The following is a 20,408-nucleotide window of genomic DNA, read 5'->3' on the forward strand; positions in this document are numbered from 1 at the left end:
GTGTATAAAATTTTACCCATATTACGAGAATATAATTATATTACGAAATTAAATATAATTAAATTTCAAAATGTACCTAGGACATATAATAACAAAAAATGTTCATAAAACGTAGCATAAAAACATTATTGTTCTAAATCTTTCAGTAATAAATATGCAAAGGTATAAACAAAAAACGTATAGAGTGTTTAAAATTTATTTTGTTCGTGTATCTCGTTATATTTCAAAGTATCACTTGCCAAGGAATTTTACAATGTTTATAACTTCATATACACCTTCTTTGCCGCTTCGTACCCATAAATTTACCTTTAACACATTAATGGTTTCTTGACATGGATGTAATTTTCTAATAATAAACTATAAAAGAGAATGTCTTTACAGTAGATTTTTTTATACAAAATAGTGTCCTTGGCCATTTGTTAGTAGAACACAAGACAACTGGTGTTCGAAAATTATTGTGTCCTATTTTTTATGCATTCAGGTCATATTCATATAATGAGCAATGTGTGTTCAAAATGGGGGACATCATGAGCACTCATCTTTCTACCATATTAGATCATAATTAACATGAAAATTTTGGTAAAATTTATGTTAAAATAAATAATATTAATAAAAACCATATATTTTATATATATAAAACTTGTAATGCAATTTTTTTACAACTGCTTTTTTAAATAAATTACTGTAGTTTATATATATGTATAATGATATGACCATTGCATACTACATTTTCTACAAATACTTTGGTGTTCAAATTACTCTTAGGTACCGTCTTTATGAAAGTATTTACAGTAATTACAGTATAGAAAAGACAAAGTTTCACTCCATAAGCAATTTGAGAAAAATAATGCTAACGATATCCCATAAATTAATCATTAGTGTGTACCTTACAGTTGGTGTTACATACATATTGCGTAAAAGTTTTATTTTATCATACTATCTCCTGTGTACAAAGCAATAAATACACTTATAACATAATACAAATACATTGCCATTGTCAAACAAAATGATATCTACCTATATAAATATCATTAAATTATCCACATAAAGTCAATAAGGATTACAGGCGCTATAATCCATAAATGAAAGCAACTACACTAACAATAATATTAAACATAATTTACCAAAAAAATTGCATTATAATAAATCTTTTCTGAATAAATCACAGTTTATCATGAAACAAAATAAAGAGAAAAAGGGCTACTAAGTTTTAAGAAATAGGTCGACAATTATGTAGATTTTACCCAATGGTAAAAATTTGGAGGTATATTAATTATTATACAACAATAATTTTCAATGTAAACTTATTCTGAAATCACAATATAGAGCTGTCTATCCAGTACCTGGCACTTTATGGCAAATCAAAGTTACATTAGTATTTCAAACGCTAAGAACTTTATCTGTTTGCATAAAATTCAACAAATTTATATGAAAAATTGCAGTTTAATCATTCGTTCTAATATTTGTATTATTTCATATCACTCATTTTTATATTACTTGAACGCGTAATCTTCCTTACTTCTAAAGTAATATCCACAGAAACAGGTTTACTACATATTGTCACTGAGTGAAAAAAGTTATAAAACAGAGTCTTCAAAGTCAGTTTTACTTTCATATGGGGTAAAGTTGCCCCATTCACCTCCTGTGCTTTTTATCACTAAACACATTTTTAATTTCCTTGTTACTAATACAGTTAGAATTTGACAAAAGTGCGTTCACATCTTTTATGATAAATAAAGAAAGTAATCTTGTTTTATTTCTTTTCTTTGTCAGAATCTGTTATTTCTTTTTTAATTGAGACTTTATTGTCGCATTTCTTGTCTTTATCCGTTTCTGCGAATTCCTTTTTTATTGGAACTTTGTTATCACCCCATCTTGTGTCCGTTTTAAATTTAGTTTCAACCTCCGATCCATTAACCTCGCCAATTTTTTCATCTTGAATTTCTACAACTTCCACTTTTTTCGTATCAGACTGCATCATTTTTGCTGCTATATGATACATATTTTTTACTGCTGTCAGGTATGTATGACATTCAGACTGCACAGAAAAAACATCATATAAGTATATTTTTGAAATATTACATTATAAGAACAAAAAAAAAAGGAAGAAAACAAATTAAAAAGTGATACACTCACCGACACTTTTCTAAGCTTTTCATCCGTATTTCTTAATTTGTCTTTGTATATTTTTAAATCTTCAGAAAGGACTTTGATATTGTTTGCCTGTTTTGTTGATTTTTCATTTACTACGCACAACTCATGCTGTAATTCCATTAAACGTTCTTCCGTATCCAACCGAGCTTTTTCTGATCTTTGTAACTGGCTAACAAGTTTTTCTACATCTAACAAAGAACCTTTATACATAACAAAACCTTCTGATACAATTGATTCTTCAGACTGTTCCATAAGCGCATCTTCCCTACGTGCTCTTTTTGATGGTGGTCCACTTCCAACGAACACAGGTAACAATTTTTTATTTCCTGAAGTACAAAAATAATAAAATATTAATACGTTATGTATCAATTATTAGGATATGATAAAACTTAAAATGACATTTAAAATATACCAAGTGCTAATGAACGTAATATTTCTTCATCGCTGTCTACCTTAGTAGAATCTGTTTTATCAGTTTCCTTTTCATCTTTCTTTTCCTCCTTTATGTCATCTTCCCTCGACCTGTCTGTTAATTTACGATAATGCAAAGAATCCCTTGTTACAACCTTTTGTACTAACTTACGAACTTGAGCTCTTGATAAATTCAGTCCTAAAGTATAAATAAGTTCTTCTATATCTTTGTCAAATATATAACCACAATGAGTTTGATCGAAATAAACGAAAGATAGTAAGAGATAAGGATCATGTGTATACAATTTTATTTTCCTTTTCCTTCCATCTTTTTCCCTATCTCTTCTACCATCCTTAATCGAATCATCATCCTATAAAATATAATCGTTATATAAATTTTTATAGAAAACATAAGATACATACACATATTTAATATGTTTAAAAATAATTACATCAGACTCATCTTCCTCATCATCATCATCGTCATCATTTTTTTCTTTTTCCCGATCCCTGTCATCTGTTTTATTTTTTGTATCTTTTTCATCTTTTTTATCTTTGCTTCCTTCTCTTCGTTTGTCATCCTTTCTTTCATCTTTCCTATTACATCTCTTGTCATCATCTTTTCTCTTATCATCTTTTTTCTCATCTCTTTTATCATCTTTTTTGTCCTTCTTCTTATCTTCGTCTTTTTCTTTTGGTTTTTCAGGCAGACTACATAATGCTCGATAAATTCGGAAACCAAAATCGCGCATTAACATCTCGTTAAAAAGTTCTGCGAAAAGTGATACCTCAAAGGAATGCTCCTGAATAAAAAAATGGTGATAAAGTATAAATTTTTATATTTGTTTATTTATATGACAGTAGGTATGTGATTTATATTTTGTGTATAACAAGAAAGAAATAATTACCTTTGTATCTTCTGGTCTATAATCTAAAAGAACGCTCAAAGACATGACAGTACAGTCAAATTTCCCACTTTTAGCCATTCTGGATGGATGGACAATAATATGAGATGATTCGGGTAAAGTATATCGTTTTTCAAGAGCAGCACGTTCACGTTCACAAAGTTTTCTCCTATCTTCATCGTGCTGCATATTAATGTTACATAAAGTTAATTATTTATATTTTACTGTAATGTTTTGTAGGTAAAGTAAAATTACACATATATGTATAAAGAATCTTACATCCTTAATATCCTTGAATTTTTTATCCTCCTCTTCTTTCGGTGGAGGTGAGATATCTTTTTCGTTTTCGTCTATATCATCTTGCCGTCCCTCTTCTTTCGCTTGTTCTGACGTTATTGTTTTCATAAGTCTTGCAAGTAATTGCGACTTCAAACCTTTGCAATTTAAATTACGGGCTGCTAATTCTTGCCTTAGTTCATTCACCTGCATAAAACCAATGGCGTATAAATTCATGCTAAACGATAAAAATATTTATAATCAATTACATTGAAACTAACATTCATAGATTTTGGATCCAATTCAGAGTAATGAGTAGGATCCTTCTTCTCTGGTACTGGATCATCCTGAAAAAAAGAATTCGTGCATTATGTTATAGAAGTAAAGAACAGAATAGAAAACTACAAAACAGAAGCAGCCCCTATATAACGAAACGAAACCACTCCCTCTTCATTCTTTCATCACTCTCTCACATTTTAATGATATACACGGTTCTCCATTCACGATGACCTTCAAGTATGACTCAAGTAACTGCTAGATTCTCATAGTGTCCTGGCTCTGGTGTCTGTGTGGTTGATAGGTTATGGATAATATCAATAATGTTGTTTATAACGATTATCAAATGAAATTTTTGAATGATTTATCAATGATGGTGAAGGTTTCAGGAAAGGGAATGGCTCAGCTGTGCTCTTCTCCGAGCTAGGCTTGCTTGCTTCTCTTGTTAATGCAATGTGACTGCCAGTGGCTAAGGGAATACTTGCAATACATTACTCATTGATCTTTTTTGTTATGTTAACTTTCTTTGCTTTACAATCTTTTGATAATCAAGATATCTTAAGATTCTATAGCAATTAATTAGCTATTAGGTCAATTTTATATTAAGCACATTACATTATTTTACATAGATCATAAACCGTTCTCTCAATGCTACTAAAAATGTGATATAAGAATGATATGCATATATCTATAAATAATAAATTGTTCGATTTAAAATTTGATCAATGTCACAACATTATTCATATGTTACTGAGTCATTTTATAAAACTGATATATATTTATGGATTGAAATAATAAAAGTTGAAATATTGATACAGCAATTAACTACTTATATAGTATGATAGCATTCAATAAAAAAAAGCCATTTAGGTGGTCTAAATTAACATTAAAAAGTTAAATGCTCAAGAAACGAACAGACACTTGACGATAGGATCAATGAGCAAGTACAGCCTATATTGAAAATCCAGTTTAGTAATGGGGGAAAACAGTTGCACGATTATATAATGTAATAAAAAGGTAAAAGTAATATGGGATGATGTTGGCAGTGCCTTTTGATCAGCGACGGCAGCCTCATCAGTCTCATTGGCAGCATCCAAATCGTCGGGACTAGAGGCAGCACGCAGCAATTTTCGCTCCAGTTGTTTCTTATAGCTGAGTTGTAGACCATCCCATTCCAATTTAGTGGGTACACAGCTCCAAACATCTGGGAGAAATAGTATGACGGTTTCAACGCGAGAGGGCACCACTCGCCCCGACTTGTGGGTAGTTTCTGCACGTCTGTAGTAGAGTTCCAGGAAACGGTACCTGTGCCGCAAGGAAAAACAATACCCAAACGTCAACTCAGGTTAATGCCGCTTAGCTTTGCCTTATATGCTAAGTGTTCGTTCGCTTGTTCGTAAAGCCCACGCACTGCATACAAAGCCACACACAGCGCACATTGTAGACCGTTTGATAAAGCACAACTGAATGGGTCACAATGATCATAGAACAATAGTGATGATCTTGTCTGCCACGACTGCTTGAATATCATCTGGGTGCTCGATACAGGATCCAGTGCAGCAATCTCCATCGGTCGGTCGTGTATAGAACAAATACATACCTCCTCTGTAGAGATTGAGCTACAACCTTAGTTATCAATTCAGAACTCGCATTAGAAGTTACTTTCTTTCACGGATGGTATACCTGCCGGATCTTTCTTAACACTATAACATTCTATCTCACGTCTTCAACATAATTAAATTATATGCCGTATCATACATTTATACAACATGGAATGCTGGACGGAGCCGACGAGTCCAAAATTTTCAACCAATGAGAGTTTTTAATTTTTGTGATAATCTTTTCTTAAGTAACTTGACAATGTATCGGCGAATAATGGAACAATAATGGGCAGAAATACTAGATAGCATCACGTTGCTCTTTCGATGTAGTGCTTTAAATTCTATTTAAGATAGCAATAAAAGTAGAAAAGAGTATCAATATTTGGAGAACCGTACCACTGAGTGCAACTGGATAGATCTATCCCCGTGAGCGCTTTACAGGTCCTTACTGCTGTTCTAATCAATACCGATGGGTCCTTTTCAGGATTAGGACCATCCAAAGAAGGACTCCATGGTCCACCAATAGCCATTGTTTCATTTTTACCCCTTAAGCCTACTAAGAAATTTATTAAACGCGTAGGATGTACATAATCGCGATCTGGATCTCTATCCTCGGACACACCACAACACCGTTTATAAATTTCTTCCATGGCAGGCATAGATATCAACATAACCTATAAAATAATATGTATAACTTAATAAAAAGTATTCATTTCAAAAGTTATTTTATCAATAATTTCTACAACTGTAATATAACAAACCTTTGCAGAGAAAAGATAATCAGCATCTGAAGGTTCTAGTACTGCTGAATTTTCGACATAAGGATCAACATCCTTGTGCATGACATGAAAAGAGCATGGTTTATTAAGGGCAAATGGCATATGTGGCGGAAAAGCATCAACCCATCGGAAATTAGTAGAAAAAAAATCGCTAGGAATATACATATTTTGATAACGTCTTCTTATCTCAAGTACATCTGCTTCGGGTCTAAAATAATAAGTAATTAAGTCTTATTGTTTCAAGTATATTACAAGAATGTGGTACATAACAATATGATTTTTAGTAATATCACGTAAAAAATATACTTACAAATCAAGTGCTATTTTTGGTATCTGTACCATGTATCGTGGCACAACTCTGGTACGTCGTCTTGGTCTTGGAGATTTACTTCTCCTAGTCCTCGACGGACTACGTTCCTCTTTTTTTTCACGTTCTCTAATTCTTTCTTCACGACGCCTTTTTCTCTCAATTTCTTCTTCCTCATTTTTCCGTTCGCGTGGAGACCTTTCTCTTACTCTTCCAACTTTGTTTCGGTTACTAGCTGTATTAGCACTTGTTGCACTAGTTGTAAATCTACCAACAATTATATGTCTCTTCAACAAAACTATTATACTACATACTTTGTTACAAAAAGTGTTCACATGACATACCTAAATTTTGTATGTAACCATGATCTGTTATTATTAAGATGTATGTAATTTAACCTAGTATTAATTACCTATTATTAGCATTTTCAGCAGGTGGAGGTACAGCATTATATGTTCCTGAGGTTCGATTCTGTTGAGGTTGTGATTGTTGTTGTTGACGAGTGGCTTGATTATTTTGTTGTGTATTAGTGTTATTATTATTATTTCCCATAGGAAGTACTTGTATTCTAGTGGCACTCCATTTAAATGGCATGGATGGATTATATGATGCTTCCACCAATACTCGATCACCCACAACAGGATTAGATCCTTTAACACACGCACTGTAAGAGTTTAATGTCATGTATTATAAATTTTAACTTACAAATATAATAAACACAGTCTTGTATACTATCATTACTTTGTTTGAAAGAATACATCTTCATCCACAAAACCAAAGTTGTCATATACTTGTGTAACTGTGCCAGTAAAAACTCTTTGCTTGGTAGATGATGAAGGTACATTTTGTTGTACTTGCTGTGGAACACCAGCGACAGAAGGTTGAAATGCATTTGTATTTAATGCTCTTGGTGGTGGATAGGAAACAGTAGCTACTTGTGGATATAACTGACCAGCTATACCCGATGGCAAATTAGATCCAAGTGTTGCCATTGAAGCCATTGTTATATTGGGCTATTTTATAAGATACATATTAATGTATATCAATAAAAGTTATAATAGACATAGATTAATAAAGATAACCATGAGATATAATAAAAATTTAACATGTAATTAATAATAAGGCATTACATATTCTTATTATATTATTTATACATATATTCTAAAGTAAGTTATTATTCATACTAACCTGTTGTAGTCCTAAACTTTGTTGATAAACTTGCTGAGTTTGTTGTTGATACTGAACCATAGGTTGTCCACCTATACTACCCATTGCTTGACCTAACATTTGCTGTTGAATATTTTGAATTCCTTGTCCTATGTATAGGTGGAAATAAAATACCCCAAATATATATATTTAAATATTATTACACTTAATTATTTATGATATATCAATCATATTATAAATGCGTTGCACAATTTATATCGATAAATTAGTTTGTTTATTTGTAGTATATCTTACGAACATCTCACATTTTTGTACATAAGTACATATAATAAATTTCATATACACAAATACATAGTTACATATAATAAATTTCCTTCTTCGAGATACAAATTAAACAATAATTATAAAAATATTTACATTGCACAAATACACTATTTATATTTAAAGAACGATTGCTCCAGGTATGATATTCATATGAATATAAGTAAAATATATTTACAAATAAAAGAAAAAATTCATTTGTTTCAAAAATAACCATTGCAAATTAAAGATGAAACACTAAAAATTTTGTTTCTTTCAAAGCATTCCATGTTTATTACTTAAAAATATGTATTATGAATTAGTTTTTAATAACTTGATATTGCACAAAATATTGGTAAGAAATATTTTATATATTTATTGACTTGTATAAGTTGTAACAGAAATTTGGCAACATTGTTGACTTGCACACGGATCGACAATAAGACATATATTAGTAATAAAATTACTTTACCTGCATTACGAACCCACGGTGGGTTTTTACCACCTCCAAATGGTGAAAGATTACTCATTTCCTAAGGAATATGTGATATTATTAACAACACAAATTTAACGATATTTTGACTACACTTAATTAAGCGTCCTTCATTCGGGCGCCATCTTTTCACCTATAACTACTGAAATCAAATGTTACTCTATGCAGGAAGCGAAATTAAATTTTCAATTTTTCAAATGTTCTTAGTGCAATTTTTACGCGATATAGATATTACTTCAAATATGCAACACAATTAATTTTTCTAAATTACTGTCTAGAAATAAATAATTAGAATTTAAATGATGGTAAAAAAATTTTTTAAGTTTTAATTTGATTCTGTTATGTACTGATTGTCAGACGCACAATAGAAGCATAGGAAGCATATTCGTTACATTCAGACTCGATAGAAACAGTTACAGTTTTATTATCGAAAGTTGGTATTTAATATTTTAATGTATTTGAATTTGTGTATTTTCGAGAAAAGTAGTTTTAAATCTAAGGTAATAATCGATTGTTTAAATGTGATTTTATTGAATAATATATTAATAGAAAATTCAAGTGATATATTTTTACTCTATTATGGCGATAATGACATGAAAACGTCATGTCCGGCGGTAGATACACAATAAAATAGAACAGAATCATGATTGGTCCACAATCAAAAGATTATCAAGATCCAAGGCAATTCATGACATAACATCCTTTAGTTATGTTAAATGAGTCATATTAGTGTAATTGCATGCTCTCTTTTCCATTACGAAGTGAAACAAGATTCCCGGTAATAAGCTATAATTGAAAAAGTATCAACGAAACAAAAGATAAGAATTTAATAACTAGATTGCATATTTTTATGCATTTATAGGAAACAATGCTACAAAGAAATATTTAACAATTTTCTATCGAAGTTCTACTTTTTTAATTTTCGAAAATATGAATTTGCATAAAAACCCGCAGTCTATTGATGAGAATATACATATAAATATATGTAGTTAACATGGACTATTAATATTTTAAATAAAATTTAGCGCACAGCTCGCAATATTTTTCAATAACGTAAAAATGAATAAATTAATTTTATGTGCAAACATATAAACATTCAATTTAAATCATGGATATTTTTAATAATTTGCAAATTATAAAATATGCTTAATTATTGGAAGATATGTATTATACGCATTATACGTCAATAACAAAAATAACAATAGCATACATTGTTTTTGCCACTCACGTTAAGAAACTTTAAGGCGCAACCACATAAAGATATGTAATTTAAAATCACATGAATTTATGAAGTAAGCAGAAGAATGCGGCGTAACGAATATTTCCAACACGAAATTATAATCACAAAAATGAATTTTATAAATAGAATTATCGTTTTGTGTAAATTTTATATTTTCATGTAGAATTTTATTCTAATTAAGTTTTTCGTTTCTATAAGTTTCAATATGAATATTATGTGTTCTTTTTATTATATAACAAAGCATATTATTGGTTGTTTCACATTTATAAATATAATCAACATTTTCTGTAAATTTTATATTTTCATTTATACTTTTACTTTAATTGTTATTATTATTATTATTATTTTTATTCTATAAGTTTTAGTAGAATACTTATATATTCTTTTATATAGAATAATAACTTTTCCGTTACACGATCAAAAACATAACATGCTATTGGTCATTTCACATGGTCATGGAAGATGTCGTATCTTATTGGTTAACTTTAGGGAGCATGCTCGTCGTTCAATAATTATCGATATTAAACGGAAAACTGCCATTTTATTACATAATAATTTCTTGAAATCATAACTGATCGTCTTTGGAAAATAATAGAAACTATATTGCTCGGTAGAAACGAAAGATCGAGCCGTTTGAAATTGATTTTTCAGGTAACAAAGTTTGAACATGGCGTTGAGATCGATCTGCCGGCTGTCAATTGATTCGACCTTCAGCCATTTGAGCCATTTGGGAGCCACCGCCCGGCCGAGACGATCGTCTTTCGCATTGCTCGCACGAAGTTTCGCCACTGTTGCAGAAAATATGAGTCTGCCGCGCGTTTTCTTTGACATGACCGCGGATAATAAACCCGTGGGTCGCATCGTAATGGAGGTGAGTGAAAATTGTGCACGATTAATATGGTTTTCACTTCTTAAATGTGTTGTCGTCGGAATCCCGGCATGATTGGCCATCTTGGATTTTCTTGAAAGCCGGTTATGTGAGATGATTTTCGATTGGAATTTCCTTCAGAATCGTTATCACGCATATTTTTATTGTTTAAAACTGCTATTTTGTATCAATAAAATGGAATCTTCATTTGCTTGATGTAGCAAAGTATAATTTGGATAGATGTAACGTGTATTGCGTTACTCACTCTTTTGATCTGCAGTGAATCGTAAAATTTTCCATTCACCGATTGCTGCTGACACGTTTGATTACGTATTCCGCACAGGTGAAACTTGAATGCGCAACTATGAAATATGTTTTTAGGAATTATTTTGAGAGTTCCAAGTGTTGTATAAGATTAAAATATTGCGGTTACATCTTTTTTTGTAATTTATTGAGGAGGTGGAAAAAAAAAGCAAAAAGAGATGTGAACAAATTACGAATACGTCATAGATACAGTGGAAGTGGTAATACAATTTCATTTGCATTTAAGTCTGAACGTTTTTTATTATATTATACTGTAATGCGTTTCTTACTATGCTATAAATTTAGTTATTGATGCTACACATATATGTTGTTATATAAATAGATTAATTTTTCACTTCAATAAATCAAATCTATACATTATACCTTAACCATTTGAGTCCTAAGCAGCGCGATCGCGCTGTTTAGATTTTGTGTCAAAAAGTCCCAATACATTTGAACGATACGGAACACTGATGATATTTTGTGTTTCATTGTTATCTTCTCAATAATTTTTATTGAACAAAACTTGAAATATTTATAAACTAAATATAAACTATTACGTATATATAATAATATATATTTCATAAAATAACAAATATGATGAGCGCTATTGCGCCACTTGTTTCTCTTCGCAATCGATTAAAACAAGCGCTATCGGGCTGTTCGGGATTTTTCGACCCTGTTTTTTCAAAGACCCCTGGGACTCAAACGGTTCAAAGAATGACTTGTAGATTATGGCATCGTTGTATTATATCCTATATTAATTATTATTAACAATTTATTTTTGATGATCATAATTAACTAACTTTTCTTTAAATTTTAGAAATAGTGATTCATTTAAGTGCAAATGTTATTGTGCGTATATAAAGCATAACTACATTTTTATTTCCATTTTTTAAAAGAATTGTATTAAATTTTCAGCTGAGGAGTGATATTGTCCCCAAAACAGCAGAGAATTTTAGAGTTCTTTGTACTGGTGAAAGGGGCTTTGGTTATAAAGGAAGCAGTTTCCATAGAGTGATTCCAAACTTCATGTGCCAAGGAGGTGATTTCACCAACCACAATGGCACTGGTGGAAGGTCCATCTATGGCGCGAGATTTGATGATGAGAACTTTACATTGAAACACACCGAACCTGGTATTCTTTCCATGGCAAATGCAGGTCCAAATACAAATGGTAGTCAGTTCTTCATCACCAGTGCCAAAACAAGCTGGCTTGATGGCAAACACGTTGTATTTGGAAAAGTTATCGAAGGAATGGATGTTGTTAGAAAAGTATGTAATATAATCATATTTTTCGTCTTTTATTTTATTTTATTCTATTTTATGAATAGATATTATAGCAGAGAAAGAATATTTGTTTTTTCTTATTTGTTTTAATATTTCCTTTAATAAACATTTATTTTACTTTTCTATATTATAACTTGATAAAGAGTAATTAATACTTTCATTGCTTCTATCTTGCAGTTTTTAATTTAAAAAGAGGTTGATACTTTAACATAGCGCGTATTACTTATTGTTTTTATAAGGAAGAATATAATATGTGTATCTTTTTTTCAGTTGGAAAGTATGGGATCTCAAAGTGGAAAGACTTCCAAAAAAATCGTAGTAGCTGACAGTGGAGAACTGTAATTGTTCGACTAGATACTCTAATGACTGCATTTTTATTTAGCTGTTGCATACAACTGTTGCTATCTTTATTGTATGACTCATTCATTCTAATCATCACCATTTTCCCTTAATATTATGGACTTAGTTTCCATATTTAAAAAAGTATATATTTACCTTAATTTGGTATTAACGAATCAAGTGCATTGTATTATTTTTTTTATTACAATTAATTGAAATTGGAATATACAAAGAAATAGAATCTAATGAGATAATTTCTTGTTCTGTCTTTTTTTTAATTATAAAAAACTTCAATTTCTTGTTTATTATTACCTGCAATAAGCAACATACTTCTTCTATATTAAAATGGAATGTAAAACAAATGAAAAAGATTTAGATCCACATTCTTCCATGGAATATTGATCCTTTAATGGTATTAAATGGTATATCACAGTAAAACGTACATATATGAACTGTACGTCTTATAAAACTTTCCTGTGTGTACTATTCATATTTTAGTATCTAATAAGAATAAAATTCGTAAGCATTTACTTACATTTCTAAGGTCCATAAATAATTAGTGAGTGTTACATGATTACTGTATAATGCATTTATCTGTGACGTTACGATATTTTAACTTTTCTATTGTGCTTTTATACTTAGAACCACCAAAATAATGCTCATTATCTAGGGCATTATTCGTTTTGATATGTATACACCATCCCATTTCTAAGCACAGATTGGTAATAGAGGTTTGATTAGTGTAAACCATAAGATAATGCCTTTAGATAATTCCATCTTCTTCTAATGTAACACTAACGTTGAAAGATGTAGTTGCAGCGGTCACAGTAATTGGGATTTCTATAAAATAAAATTGTTTTCAGAAGTAATTGTTGTACGTTTACTATCACAAAGTATGAATTCCTATATTTCGGCAGAATCGTTTCACTAAATTTTATAGTTTGTTTCTACAATGTAAAATTTCTTTTGATATTAGTGAATTTATATTCTAATATAAACAGAAAACATTTGGAAATAATATTATAATTTGCAATTATTTCTATTTTCACTATTAACATTCTTATTGAATTATTGAACAATTAATGAACTCAAAACAAAAGTTGGTAGAATTTCTATTTATTTTTGAATTTTTTAGATATTTTTACTTTTCATGATATCCAGCTTTTTTATTTGTTCAATTACAATGAAATTAATTCGATAATAAGAAAGCAATAAAGTAAAAAATTGGATGGAAAATAAACCTTGAACATTATGTTAAAGTGATAAAAATAAATTTTCAAGGTGGTTTTTATAATAACCTATGATCACATAGATCATTTTAATTAACAAATAAGTATATCTCATAATTTTTAGTTTTCCTTAGAAGTTAAGTTGTGGATTAAAAATGTATGATGTATTGCAACTTGGCTTATATTTTTTTATATCTATAACTAACGTAGGCATTTAAAAATAGAAAGGTACGTAAATAAATCCTGTAGTATGGATCTTTCCATGTCTAGTAATAAAACAAGGAAGAAAAAGAATAAAAAAATGTATAAAAGAAATTTCATATGAAGCATAACTATAATGTCTTAATAATACCGTATGACATATAATTACTAAACATTGCTAAAATTATTTTGTTACAACTAAATTTTAATGATATTTTCTTTGTCTTATGTCACTATAATGTAGAAAAATTATGTTTCTATTTTCATGAAAATTGGAAAACTAATATTATTTAAAATTATTGCAAGCTTATTTATAATTAGGATACGTTTTTAATTTTGTCTTTGAGAATGAAGTATTACATTACTTTTGCAAATTGATTTACATAGTATTACTGATCTGTTGACTATAAATAATTATAATTGTTTGTTTAATTAATATTAGTATCGAAAGAACTAAAAATTTATTGTTAATTAGTATATTGTAAGAAAATTTGTTTAGAAGATGAAGTATTTTGTCTGTGAACGATAGAAACTAAGTGTAAGAATTTTACTTTTTTTTATACAATAAAATTTGCGGTATTCATTAAATGCAATTGCATATTACAATCTTAGAAGGAAAATTATATTTCTAACGTACACTTCTGTACGGAATCTTGTTGAAATAATGATAAAATTATTTATATTATGTGTCGTAATAGATTAGATTGCTTAAATTATGAATGTTATAAAATTATATAAATGAGTGATAAGCGTAGATAAGCGTGATTTAAAATCATAAATAGGAAACATGTTTGCACTGTATTATTTATTTTATTATAGATATATAACATTTCTGACTCGCTCCTACTCATTATTTATTTACAGCTTATCTATATCAATGTGTCGCAAACACATTATGATGTCAATTCCAATTCCTCATACTTTTGGTCGTAATATCTATGTGATAGATAAGTTTTTACGTGATGAAACTTAATCAGAAAATCATCACAGTTATAAAATAATTTCCTTTTAATAAAATGTATGTTTATATTTATAAAGGTATTGTTTGAACACTAATACATACGATAAGGAAGAAGAATACTTTATCTCGTTTAAGATCAAGGTTATTTAGTCGTAAGATATTTTGTAAATTTAAAAATCGAGAATAAATTAAGAATATAAAGATACAATTTTTAGATTTTTTTCAGTGCTTTATTATTTAAAACAGTTAAACGATTTGTTATATCCATTCTACCAAATCCCTTTTTCGACATTTTTTGACATTCCAGGCGAATTTAAATTTAAAGCGAAAATGATTGTTATTTTATTATATCATATATCGAAATACAATTATATCATATACGACATACAAGAGAAAAAGGTATGATTTATTTCATTAATTTAACAAATTCGTGTTGTCCTGGGATACAAGCATATTTGCACTGTTTCTATTCATGTTTCTGTTTATATTCATATTACAATGGTACATATTTGTAATTTTCTGGTAAACTAAATCGGTACCCACATGAAAGTAGAAATAGTCATTGAGATTGTGGCACTTTAAATTTCAAATTTAATTCTTCAACACGTTGAGTGTAAGGTGTTCGTCGGTGACCTACGTCTTTCAACTAAATTTTTTAGAATGATAAAAATAGGATAAATGTCATGGTCTAAAAAATGGTCGGCAATGTGAATGATTTAGGTAACAGTGTCAGAGAAAAGGTACGCAAATACATTAGAATATTTTGCAAGAATGAAATGTCTTGGTATGGTACGCATTAATCTATCTATCCAGGACAAAATACGTATAAAAATCGCGTGGCAATCAACATATTAAAAAAAAGAGAAACAGATGCTCCTGATTCTTTTTTAGTACATTTTCATAAAATCTTCTAAATGTTCAATCCTCATAGAATGAAAGGGAGAGCATACGTTTGAATCTCCGCAGATTTTATTAATTCTGTGAAAGGTGAAACCATAAATACAATATGAGTATTATATCAACGTTATTTCATACAGGTAACAACATATTATTATGTACGTAACAGTTATATTTAATGAAACATTTACATATCCAGTAAATCCATGTTCTCTGCTAAACGTTCGTTTATTAATAAAACTGCCATAATCGTTCACGCATTGTTCGCTTCCTTAATTATTTTTCAAAGTATAACGATGATCAATGATGCGACAGAAATGTCACGTACATCCCAACAATCTTACATGAGATTTCAGCTATGTTTTTACTATACAAATTAAGTCATTATTAAAAGTATATATATATATACATATATATATATACATGTCAATTTTTATACACATAATTATACGTATTTATATATGTATGTGTATATATATATATATTTATATAATATATTACAATGATTTAATAAACCTTCATTTTCATTTAATATTTTCATTTAATAATTTAATAAACCTTCGACCCGCAAAGGCAAATAAATACACGCATAACATTTTTCTTCAGCGGCATTCTTCTAGAATTGTATTTGTTGAAAGAGGGATAGCGTTAAGCGTTGGAATAAAGAATGACGAATCGTTATTCTTTAACCATCGTACCTAGATACATATTTATTGAGTTACTTGTATTTTAATCGAAGTCTAATATCCTCCATCTGTAGGTGTAAATATTACTGCCGTTGTTAATGTTATTTAAGTTTTACTACTGGAAAGGAGATTTAAGTTTGAAGGCAGGCAAGTCTACTGTTCTTAAAGCTGACATTTAGACGTCTAAGATTTTTTGTGTCTTTATTGACAAAAATACATTTGACTTTGCATATCTAAAGTAAAGGATTTGTGTTGTTTAAAATAAATAGATCATCTTTCTTTAGAAAATTCAGTGTGGTGAAATTAGAATATGAGATAAAAGAAATACTATGCATATGATTTGATTGAAATTTTGAAAGTGTATAGACCCTGTTTTAGAAATATGAGTATTAATTCGGCAGACTATAAATTTATATTACAAAATTAACTGTTTTCTACTTTTGTTGTACTTTTCTTCTACTTTCTTGACATTTTACTGAAAATGCTGGAGATTTTAAATCAATAATTAATAAAGTGAATTCATAAAATAACTTTTAAACGCATTGCTATCTGAAGTACAAATTCTTACGTTTTTGTAATATATTTTTATAGTTATTGTATGTAACGTATTTGAATCTTTACGTGTAGGGTTAAACTATTTTGTCCGCATTTTATTCAGTCATTTAAAACATCAAAGCAAACTTATTTCAAGTGAAAAATAATCCTTATTCCTCTAAGCAGTATTCATTATAAGAACTAATTTTACATATATAATCGTAACAAAAAAGAAACATTAAACAGGCATCTATAGTTATTGACATTTATCTTTTGTATGTTCATTTACGAGGAAATAGTACTTAATGTAAAAGCGACTGGATTTCATATTTTTAACTACTGTGTACATGTATTAAATCTTATTGTCCTTCTTAAAAATTAAATAAATACTCATAATCCTAAAACATTCTTTCTATGTTGTACTAGATATATATACAATTAAAATGTGTAATAATGTGAATGATAAGCTAGTTCAAATAATTATTTTGCTTAAACGTAAGTTAATTGAAATCAGATGAATGTTATACACGCACCGTGTATTATGAACTATTGATTGATTGACGCTCATATTTAATTATTAATGAGAGAATTAGAAAAATCAAATTGAATGTAATCTGTCCTTCTTATATTTATTAAAATAAGTTCTGGGGTTTGAAACACTCGAGATTAGAAATTTTGATTAATGTTTCACATTATGACTGGACGCTTGTTGTAATATCTTTTGTACGGGATACACTATACATACACAAGATCAAAATGGAATTTCGAAACGATCGTATCGTTCAACAACAATCTCTTTTACCTTTGATCCTCTTCATAAAAACGCAATTCTCCTTTACGGAACATCATATAACATTTATTGTACGATATATTGTTCAATTATATTTCGAAATTTTCAGCTTCGAATCTTTGTTTAATTATACTGTGGAATTAAATATCATACGTTATTTAAATATAGAGATTGACTAAACTTTTGCCCACATTTATTTGCTGAAAGCTGTATCCACTGAGATGTTTAAATCTGCGAAATTTCATGGACTTTTATATTTAATTTTTCACCATGAATCCCGCTTTGCGATACAATACATATTAGGTTTACAATCTCTTAAGTTTGCAGTACCAATGCTGATTTTATCTGAAACTATCTGTTTGCAAATGATGGTGATATCTTTCTTCGTTGGAATTACCCTTCACTTACAAATTAACAATTATTAGCATTGAACAGTATTGTTAAACTTCAATAAAAATAGGATCGATAACTAAACGTTAGTTAAAGAAACTTCCTATTACAGATATAACAAATCATATTGAATTTTGTTTAGAAAGCAATAATAAAAATGGGTGTCTTTTTGTGAAAATAATTTATAATATTTCGCTCAACTTATTCGTATAAGAGATATTAGTTTGTTTAAATACCCTGTTGCATCCTTTTATTCATTTTCAACCCAATTTTTTCACAACATTAAAAAATATTTTAAGCCTGAAGAAAAATATGAAAAACTTTTTATTAGCATGACTTCTCTATTTCATGCTAAACATCCTCTTAAGATATTATAAATTTTTCTTGTTTACTAAAACCAGAGTCTAACTGAAATATACGAGGATCGCAACAGGATTAATCGTAATACATGATTAAATACAAGCAATATGTAAGCTATATTTTTACTTTTTACTTTAGAAATAAATATTTCACGAGCATCGTCTTTAGCTTAAGGAAAATAAACTCGTGAAATTTAATTTAAAAACGTCGTTAAACATGGAAATGTTGCAGGATAACAAATTAGAAGAGATATATTAAATAAATCACAGCTCAGGTATCTATAACATGTGATTCTCTTAACAAATCTGTTTCATTCATCAAGCGACTGCAAAATTTCCGTAAAATCAGAAGCGGTTTCACGAATAATACGCATTCGTAAACATGATAGATAAGAGTTAGTATCGCGGCGTTTTAGAGTATCTATGAGTGTAATATGGAAAGTAAAAAGATGTACAATAAAAATAGTTCGTTTTCCAAGCTATCACTAACATTGTAACGAATTATTATACATACAGTGGCTCACGAAAGTACTCGGACGCTTACAGAAACTTTCCATGAATATTTTGTTGAAGCTTTTCATGAATCTGAAAATGCATTAGGCTGTCCCAAAAGTTTCTTTCGTTTTGTTCTATTACTACAAAATGGATCGTACATATTCCGATAAAATAATATAAAACAAAAAGTGTCGTGCATCTATTATTTCCTTCTAAAACGAAAGAAACTTTTGGAACACCCTAATACAAACGTAAATAGAAATTATAAGATGCTTATTGATTACCATCGGTATTTGGACAGTTAATTATGTATTGTATAAATAAGTCACAATATTTTTAGTAGGACCATTTTTACCCCTAATCAATCATATGTTTAAAATTACTCTTCACACTGTATATTATTTTTTTGCTATGTGTACGTTTGCAATAAGCATCTTCTAACTTCCATATATACATTTCCAAATTGGTTTCAATTTTTACCGGTGTAATCATGATAGACATGTCTCATTACAGTGAAGTGAGAAAAAGGCTAACGTACATAATATATATTCGTAAAAATCTTCTATCATATAACGAGTGTTCGAATATTTTCGTCAACTACTGCATACATATTTCATGGATATTTGTGTGAGATTAAAATCGACAGAAATGATAAAAGAATATCGTCGTAGGGGTATAGCAATAAGAAAGTACAAGGAAAGTATAGCTCGTTAATTTGAGTTAAACGAGATTGTCAGTCATCTATTAGGTCGCGTTAATCTCTGAATAAATCCTTAAATGAAGAAGCGTTAATTAAACGAGAGAGACTCGCATTTGTGTTTCCATACTACTTGACGAATAGGTCCTTCAGGGAAGAACAGATAGACGGTTCGCAGGATTCCGTTTGCTCTTGGTCCTTGGTACTTGAAAACCAACTTGCCACTTTGCCTGACCTTGGTTTGTTCGGAGATACCGAGGGCTTTCCGCTCGATCCGGATGCCTCCGTATCGTTTCCCCTTTGTGCCGTTAAAATCTTCTCAATTGCGCTACCCAATACCTACGAACAAAATTGTTCTTACAAATTTATGAATATTATGTGTTTACGTATTTGAATGAAAATTTTTATGAAACGAGATTTCGTATTAAAAGATGGCCAAGAAAATGGTAGCTTAATCCGT

The 20,408-nt window shown here is 29.5% G+C and overlaps 3 protein-coding genes across 3 annotated transcripts in view; 1 reads left to right on the forward strand and 2 right to left on the reverse strand.

The window, feature by feature from the left end:
- Window positions 1-182: 182 nt before the first annotated feature.
- Window positions 183-8,818, reverse strand: LOC117153977 (cell division cycle and apoptosis regulator protein 1). Its single transcript, XM_033328527.2, has 15 exons — window positions 8,649-8,818; window positions 7,898-8,025; window positions 7,451-7,722; window positions 7,122-7,373; window positions 6,713-6,976; window positions 6,385-6,610; window positions 6,020-6,297; window positions 5,072-5,327; window positions 4,028-4,093; window positions 3,750-3,953; window positions 3,474-3,653; window positions 3,018-3,368; window positions 2,567-2,936; window positions 2,137-2,480; window positions 183-2,038 (listed from the first exon to the last, which is right to left on the reverse strand). The coding sequence occupies exons 1-15, from the start codon at window positions 8,704-8,706 to the stop codon at window positions 1,754-1,756; spliced, it is 3,534 nt and encodes a 1,177-aa protein (XP_033184418.1). The 5' UTR covers window positions 8,707-8,818; the 3' UTR covers window positions 183-1,753.
- Window positions 8,819-9,064: 246 nt separating this feature from the next.
- On the forward strand, window positions 9,065-13,578 carry LOC117153980 (peptidyl-prolyl cis-trans isomerase). Its single transcript, XM_033328549.2, has 4 exons — window positions 9,065-9,169; window positions 10,561-10,780; window positions 12,002-12,355; window positions 12,641-13,578. Exons 2-4 carry the CDS (start codon window positions 10,577-10,579, stop codon window positions 12,710-12,712), a joined length of 630 nt encoding a protein of 209 aa, XP_033184440.1. The 5' UTR covers window positions 9,065-9,169; window positions 10,561-10,576; the 3' UTR covers window positions 12,713-13,578.
- A 1,351-nt stretch (window positions 13,579-14,929) lies between these two features.
- The window catches only part of LOC117153981 (uncharacterized), a 73,997-nt gene continuing 68,518 nt past the window's right edge, over window positions 14,930-20,408 (reverse strand). The window contains exon 6 of the mRNA XM_033328550.2: window positions 14,930-20,287. Within this exon, the coding sequence (XP_033184441.2) occupies window positions 20,078-20,287 (210 nt within the window). The 3' untranslated portion in view covers window positions 14,930-20,077. The remainder of the gene's footprint in view (window positions 20,288-20,408) is intronic.

This window comes from Bombus vancouverensis, chromosome 3 (assembly GCF_051014615.1).
Source record: "Bombus vancouverensis nearcticus chromosome 3, iyBomVanc1_principal, whole genome shotgun sequence".
Classification (NCBI taxonomy): Eukaryota; Metazoa; Arthropoda; class Insecta; order Hymenoptera; family Apidae; genus Bombus; species Bombus vancouverensis.

Coding starts and splice junctions, on each gene's coding strand:
- LOC117153977 (XM_033328527.2), bottom strand. CDS start 8,706: ATGAGTAATCTTTCACCATTTGGAGGTGGTAAAAACCCACCGTGGGTT. Junction 8,026..8,648: donor ACCGTGGGTTCGTAATGCAG/GTAAAGTAATTT, acceptor ACCTATACATAG/GACAAGGAATTCAAAATATT. Junction 3,369..3,473: donor ATAGACCAGAAGATACAAAG/GTAATTATTTCT, acceptor TTTTTTATTCAG/GAGCATTCCTTTGAGGTATC.
- LOC117153980 (XM_033328549.2), top strand. CDS start 10,577: ATGGCGTTGAGATCGATCTGCCGGCTGTCAATTGATTCGACCTTCAGC. Junction 10,781..12,001: donor TGGGTCGCATCGTAATGGAG/GTGAGTGAAAAT, acceptor TTAAATTTTCAG/CTGAGGAGTGATATTGTCCC. Junction 12,356..12,640: donor GAATGGATGTTGTTAGAAAA/GTATGTAATATA, acceptor TCTTTTTTTCAG/TTGGAAAGTATGGGATCTCA.